Source organism: Pseudochaenichthys georgianus, chromosome 12, assembly GCF_902827115.2.
Source record: "Pseudochaenichthys georgianus chromosome 12, fPseGeo1.2, whole genome shotgun sequence".
In the NCBI taxonomy this organism is placed as follows: Eukaryota; Metazoa; Chordata; class Actinopteri; order Perciformes; family Channichthyidae; genus Pseudochaenichthys; species Pseudochaenichthys georgianus.
This window is the reverse complement of record NC_047514.1, coordinates 11,936,180-11,943,813: the sequence shown is the minus strand read 5'-3', so window position 1 is coordinate 11,943,813 and position 7,634 is coordinate 11,936,180. Positions and strand designations below refer to the sequence as shown.

Genomic DNA, 7,634 nt, shown 5'->3' with positions numbered 1-7,634 from the left:
ATCAACAAAAACTTTATTATAAATTCCTGCTGGGATGCCCTCAGACAGTGTGGGATGATTTCTCCAATGTGGAAAATAAAGACGGTAAAAAAAAAAGTCATAGGGTTAAAAGAGAGAGGTCTCCTCTTTGAGCAATTTTCAAAACATTTTTTGCAATTTAACTAGAAATATTATCAATTCCACTTTATTGAGCAAGTCTGTCCCCCCCCCCCCCCCCCCCCCCCCTCTTCCTTTTCTTGTCAGAATTAGGGAAGTAAGAGACATAAAGATATATATTTAGTCTCGCTGAATCATATAGTCACAATGCACTGGATTAGCATTTCCTGTTCTTATAAACTCTGCTGCCACTTACACCTTTCACCACATGGAGACACAGTTGGTGTCACCTCTGCCTCAGACTGTCTCTGACTTACTATCTCTATTTTAGGTTATCCTGTTTAACCTTGTTTTACTTTCAGGACACAAACGACTACACCCAGAAAGTGACCTCCATGTAGCTTTTGTGTTTGTGGTTGCATGTCCGTGAATCGGGGAGGGGATGGGTCAGTCTCCTGTCTCTATTGAGCCACATGCCAATGGGCCATTAAAATACCTTTGTGCCGAGGACAGTGGAAGGAAGGCAGCCATTGGCCCTCGGATAAAAACCTGGGTGGGTGTAAGGTCTGTGAATGTCGGTATCAAAGGCAGGGCCGTTTGGGAAGAAAATCAAAAAGCCATCAGACTTGTTTGTGGGAGACGTTTGTGCTGCACAAATGTATCTTAATGCAACAGTTACAATAGAGCCAACAATCTGGATGTAGATTTGTGTTATTAAAAAAACTTGTCTTTTCCAGAAGAAGACAGTATTTTTATTGGCAAAATGCTGAATGAAACACACATCGACAACGGGGCAAAAATGAGAAGTACATCCTGAATGAAGATCAGGGTTTGTGTCATACAAATACGAAATGTCCCGGCTACAGCAAGATCTTTAGAAAAAGTGGACCACAGTTCAGATCTCACATTCAACACGCTTATTTTAGCATGAGCGGTCGTTCATTAAAGAGCAGCAGCACCTCTGAGTCAAATATCACACACACGCCCATAGAGGCCTTTTCTTTGAACGCTGCCTGCAGTGATGTTTCGAAGACGTTAAAATGAAGAGGAACACTCATTTAAATGAGCAATATATATAGGCTATAATATGATACTTTTTTCATCACTCAAGATATGTTTGTATCTACTGGTGTGACTAGGTGTCCAACATATTCACACGGGTGCTTCTACTGCTGCATCAACAGGCCTTCTTTTATGTGTAACTTTCTCTCTGCCTCTGTGACGAGACCTGCACCGCAAACACATCTCTCGAGGTGTCTTGAAGAGGCCACTTAAAAGAACTAAAGGCAAGATCTGAGACATCTGGGGGGTTTTCAACCCAATCCCCAGATACTCCCCTCACACATCTCCTCACTGTACTGAGCTATTCAACACTGAGACCCCCCTCCCCTCCCTCCTTTGGACACCCTGAGAGCTCTGTGCTGCTGTCCCTTTCTCTCTGAAGCATTGCCTGAAGTCTACTATCTCTCTTGCTGTCTGTCTTTTGCATGACAATTATACTCCCAAGTCCATGGCCCAGGACAATGCTTGTATCGTTGGAGTTTGATGTCTTTTAAGCTATTGACCAGGCTCTTACAGCTCCCCGATCCCGGGCCTACAACACTTTATATCTAAGGAGAAGAGAGAGAGCTAATCTCTTGGTAGTGTCAGAAAAAAAGACATTGATTATATTCTGTATTCTCTAAATCCATTCTTTAAAGTTTCTTTTATCAGAGCTTTTGCTGATTTCAATTGACTCACTCTTGTTTTTGAGCTGACGTTTATTCCCTTTGAAAAGGCTTTCTTTTCCTAGTCTTACCTTACACTATTAATACAAACACTTGTATCTCTTAACTAATGATTTTTTACTTGTCTGTTCCTCATCTTCCTGTGAAATAGTTTCTCTAAACTACCTTTGATAAACAATTAAACAGCCCAATCAGCAATACTAACATCATTGTTTTAATTAAACTGTCTACGAGTGAGGTATCACTTATTTTTAAGGGGCCTCAAGGCAAAAACATTGAGCACATTTTCTATCGACATGCTTCCATTATGAATATGATGGCTTTTCATCTCAAAAGGAGTAAGAGATATTCAAACACAGATTGGTTATTGCACCTGCCTCCTAGCAGTTTTGGACCTTTAGGCTATATATCAGACTGGGTGCCATAGTATTGGCCCACCACAGTGAACCCCGGACCTGCAGACCAGGGCGATACTTCAGCCTGGTGTTTGTTTCAGAAGACAGGCGGGGGAGGTGATGGGTGTTGGGCGGAATCAAAGGGTTGAGACTTATTGTTCGAATCTGAAAAGGAGCTAATGGTCGACCATCGCAACTCGGGATCTGAAATCCACAGGGTGCCCCGGGGCCAGCTCGTACAATGGCCCCCCCTCTCCCTCCCCGCAGTGTGTCTTCCTGCCGCAATCTGCGGCCAACGACTCGCGCTGGGGGTGCGCATCTGTAGCAGTGCTCCGCCATACAGGCTCTCTGAACGACCATCGATCAAGGGTTAATGGGAGAAGTTCACCTGAATGCTGTCGGTGGTTTTACGATTCAGTCACTAGTATTCCACCATTTATAGTTTGGCAATGGAAAGAATAGCAATAAAGAGTAGCCACAATGTCACAGTATCATCCACGTTGGACTCTAACTTAAAATAAATATTCATCAGACAGAAATCGTGTTTTCCTTTTTTAAAAGTGCAAAAATAAATCTGCTTTAGGCCTATCTAATGTAAAAAATAGTGTTATTCCTGTTTCCAGTAGCATCAACAAAGTAAGAAGATGTAACACACCCAGCAACTCAGCTGGTTAAAAGATTGAGTCGTCATCATGCCATCATGTTCTTCTGACCAACTTCTCCGAAATCAAGCTTCACAACAACACTTTCATGGGTGTACATGTCACCCTGCTTATCTCGTTATTTCTATTAAAGAACGTTGAAGTCATTTCCAGTGCATTATCATACATTGTTTTTCCTCCAGTTTATTTATTTGTGTATGAGCTGATACAATGTTCTTAACAGAATAAATAGCCTGGCACTTGTTATTGTTTGTTTAACAACTTTATGTTGCCAGATTCATTAAGTGCCTTTCTTTTGTCTCAATTATTCAGGATTTCAATGTCAGTTCATTTCATTTGGTTTAGATGTTAGTGATTAAAATAAATGCAGGTCTGAATGACAGGGATTTTAATATCAAAGCCATCTCCTTAAAGGGGAATAAGTTAAACAAACTGAGCTTTATAATTCATGTATGAGGTGAGCAAATGATAGTGTTACAATATGTATTTAAAGGAACACTGACCCGTGCCTTAGCAATGTTAATATTCTGACTAAAACTGTTGAATTATTAATATTTGTTTATGTAATGGTTTTAAATTGCACGTAATGAGTTTTACATTTGCTAAGAAACAGAAAAACATTGTAAATCTGCAGCCCAAAGGGCTGGATGTTTATTTGAAAACACGCCCACTACTTTAGGGTGAATCAAGGTCATTCACAAATTCACCATCAGCTATGGCCAATTGTCTACGCCAGCCAATGGGCGAAGAGATGAGGTGATCCCCCAACACCCGCAGCTGTGATTAGGAAAACCTGTGGAGCAGGGGAAGGAGAGGGGCATTTGAGCTTGAAGGTGAGTTAAGTGCAGTAGTGTTAAAACAACTTGGTGGAGTAGGCCGTAGGCGTATTGGTGGTTATGTAGCACCAAAACTTCAACTGCCCAGACCTACACTTTTCGGACAATATCACCAGAAACGGACTTTTCGCCGGTTTTTCCCCCCTGGAGTGCTTTTCCTACACCATCCTTCATTGGTGTGTGCGTATACGTGAAGCGGGTGGTTTATAATCAGTCGCCACTGACTTATTCCAAGTTTTAATTTTGGACGTTCGCTTTTATATACTTTTTACGCTGTTTGGAAGATGTCTGAAAGATCGCATAGTCCGGAAAGCCAAATCCGTCCGTATGACTTCAGCCGGGCCAACCATTGCGGCCAGCTGCTGGGTCATGAAGGTTTGGGCAGCGGTGGGCCGTTCCAGCTTCCCCACGGTGTCCTGACAGACCCGAGTCTCCTCTACAACAAGTCCGCCTACAGTGGCTTCACATCGGCTTCTGCGCAGACCTTTTTCCCTTTCCCATCCGTCAATGGGGACTACAGGGGATCCGACCTGCAGGCCGGAGATTTTGGGCAAACCAAGCATTGGTTTCCCTTCGCTGCTCCCGAGTACACCGGCCAGGTACCCGGGGCAACAGCAGCTACCCAGCCTTTAAACCTGAGTCCCCCCATAGCCGAGACACGGGAGCAGATTAAACTCCCCGCAATAAAGATTGAGAAGGACAGCGATGATTACTCCACGGAGGTTAAGATTCAGCAGTACCAATCAGCAGCCTCTGCTGCCATGTCCCATGGAGTTTTCTACCCGGCCTGGAACCCCTCCTTCTGGCCCGGCATCAACCACATCACACCGCCCGCCAGCAATAATCAAAATCCCTCGACATCCTCGGCATCTTCACCCTCCATGTCCCCCTCACCCCCAAGCAACGGGCTTCCGGAAAACTCGTTTTTCAGCGTGAACACAACCCAGGCCTCCGCCGGGCCGCAGACGCAGAACCCGGCCTCTTCAACTAGGAGCAGTGGGTCCTCCAGCGGTGGATGCAGCGACTCTGAGGAGGTAAAAGCATTAACTGAATATGGACTGAATCTATTTTATAAATACAGTTTACTTGTGGATCACATTGGGTATTAATGTAATCTATTGTTTTCTTCAGGAGAATCTTTCAACAGAAGAACTAGAGCAGTTTGCAAAGGAGCTGAAACACAAGCGCATAACATTGGGTTTTACCCAAGCTGATGTCGGTCTTGCCCTAGGAAACCTTTATGGTAAGTATGGCAACCATAAAGAGATAATTAACCACCGTTTAAAGTTTATAATTATTTATTGTCATATCCTACATATAATGGTCAGCACCAGGAAGTGCAAATCCGAGATATGGTCTTAATTTTGTGTCATTATGGTCAATCCAAGAACAAAGTCTATGTCAGCCTAGTTGGGCCCACTGTCTGCATTTGAGTGTTATGGAGATTCACACTTATTATATTCTGTATATATAAATCACTAAAAAGAGTTTGGTCAATGCTGTGTATACAAGTTTGTGTATACTATCCTGAGAAGGATTGAGACTTTTGCATAGTTGAATCTCCATTTTGTCAAGTTTCGTCTTTCAACTTTTGGGCCATGATCCTTTTTTCAACTTGTGCTCTAATGTTATTTTTTGTACATGTAGGTAAGATGTTCAGCCAGACGACCATTTGCCGCTTTGAGGCTCTGCAGCTGAGCTTCAAGAACATGTGCAAGCTGAAACCCCTTCTTCAGAGATGGCTGAATGAGGCAGAGACCTCAGACAATCCCCAGGATGTAAGTGCTATACTTTGACATCTGCCGACTAGTTTACAAGACAACAGAAGATCACTAAGCTTCATGGGATCCTTGGTCTATTCAGGCCTTGCTAACTTCCTGCTGAGTTAACCTGAATCAAGGCCCTCTACTCTTGTGAAATGTAAAATGCCACCTAGTGGCCATAAAACCTCTATGATGTGCACCAAGTGGGGGAGCCATCTTTTGAGAACATGGAGCTTACAAAGCTTAATTTGGTTGTATTCATTACTGCATCAACCCTTACTAGCATGCTTTGATTCTTCAGATGTACAAGATTGAGCGAGTATTTGTTGACACCAGAAAGAGGAAGAGGAGGACCAGTCTGGAGGGAGCAGTGCGCTCTGCTCTTGAGACCTACTTTGTTAAGTGTCCGAAGCCAAACACCCAGGAGATCACTCACATCTCAGACGACCTGGGTCTGGAGAGAGATGTAAGTACAGCTGTGAAAGTTATGCCAATTGCCTTTTTTTGTTTTTATAGAAGCGTGTTTATTTATTTATTTATTTTTATAAAGCTGAGTCACATTTTTAAAAGACACTTGTTTCCTGTCAGGTCGTACGTGTGTGGTTCTGCAACCGAAGACAGAAAGGAAAGCGCCTGGCTGTGCCACTAGACGAAGAGTGTGATGGCCAGTACTACGAGCAGAGTCCTTCCCCACTGAACATGGCCCACTCCCCCATTCCAGGCCAGGGCTACCCCCTTTCCAGCTACCAGCTAGGAGGCGCCCCTCCTCCCACACTTTACATGCCCCAGCTGCACCGCCCCGACATCTTGAAACAGGGCCTGCACCACGGACTGGTTAGTCACCTGACTGGATAAAAGTGTTCATGTAGTCCCAGACATAACCACAGATTGCCCACCCAAGCCTCTCTGTCCAAGAAGAAGTCTAGTAAACAGTAACCCAATCAACCAAATGCATTGGCACGTCTTGGGATAAAAACACTCAGTTTAGAGGCTCTTCCAACTTTTAGATGGTTCAAAGTATATCCCAATTACTGTTTGTAATGTCAGACATGAAGTGCCAAGATCAACAACCTTAGTTCCGGCAACGGCTTTGACTTAAAACTAAGACATTTTAACTGAATGTGCCTTTTGATTGTTTTCGTGTGGTTGGATAATGCATTGCAATTTATTCCATAGGCTTTTACCATTGCCTTTTTAAGAATAATGGTAAAAGATCTGATCCTGGGTGGTTTTCTGTGATGCGAATGAGTTTAGATCTGAGTTATAAAAGGGAGATTTGGACCGAAAATCAGTCTTTCTGGTCAATATTTGTGCAATACTTCTGAATAGAGCAGTCATTGAAATGGAATTTTCCATAATTTTTGCACAAAGATGCTTTTGTAATGTTTAATATATCTCTTTTAATATTTCCACATTTGTATACCAATAGATTATGGCCTTATGACTGAGGCTGTGAGACTCATGGTAATGTTTTGAAGGAACTTGATAAATGATTTGCTATTCTCAAGTTTCATTGCTGCTTATCTGCCAATTGCACAATTCCATATTTTCTCATCTCAGGTGAATTGAAGTGATTAATTTTGCTTTTATAGTGTATTTCAATACCTCAAAACTTTTCTTTTTTTTATTATTGTAAATGATTTTTATGTTAATGGAATGTTGAATTACATTTTATACCAAAAGTTAAATTTGGATGCCAATTGGTGTTTTTGACTGGTATTGTTTTAAGAAGATATTTTTTACTCTAAAGACTGTAATTTGAGTACATGAAGACATTAAATGTCACCAATCCGTTCAACCCAGAATGATCTAAGTGTGGATTATTGCCTCAGGATTGATTTTTACTTTGATATTACCAACGTGAAATCAAACTTGCTACACGCTTACTGGGATTTTCTGCAACATTTCCTCAACAGATTGTCAATGGTTTAAAATGTAATTTATTGACTTGGTAGCTATGCTAAAATGTTTTCAACCCACACGACCTCAACCTTAAATGCATCAAATCTAGTAAAACTGACTTTGTTCAAACATTCCATGTGTTGAATATGTCCAGTACTGATTTTTACATATATTTTTTTTAACGAGGTAGTTTTGCGGTAAAACCTCTTGTTTTGCATCAGTTTGAGGAAGCAGAGCTTTATATAGATAAGTA

General features: G+C 42.1%; 1 protein-coding gene across 1 annotated transcript; it reads left to right on the top strand.

Annotated features, from left to right (window-relative positions):
• Nucleotides 1-289: 289 nt before the first annotated feature.
• On the top strand, nt 290-7,513 carry pou5f3 (POU domain, class 5, transcription factor 3). Its single transcript, XM_034096132.1, has 5 exons — nt 290-4,750; nt 4,848-4,959; nt 5,364-5,494; nt 5,781-5,945; nt 6,068-7,513. The coding sequence occupies exons 1-5, from the start codon at nt 4,001-4,003 to the stop codon at nt 6,332-6,334; spliced, it is 1,425 nt and encodes a 474-aa protein (XP_033952023.1). The 5' UTR covers nt 290-4,000; the 3' UTR covers nt 6,335-7,513.
• The last annotated feature ends 121 nt before the right edge of the window (nt 7,514-7,634 follow it).

Coding starts and splice junctions, on each gene's coding strand:
- pou5f3 (XM_034096132.1), top strand. CDS start 4,001: ATGTCTGAAAGATCGCATAGTCCGGAAAGCCAAATCCGTCCGTATGAC. Junction 4,751..4,847: donor GATGCAGCGACTCTGAGGAG/GTAAAAGCATTA, acceptor TGTTTTCTTCAG/GAGAATCTTTCAACAGAAGA. Junction 5,946..6,067: donor ACCTGGGTCTGGAGAGAGAT/GTAAGTACAGCT, acceptor GTTTCCTGTCAG/GTCGTACGTGTGTGGTTCTG.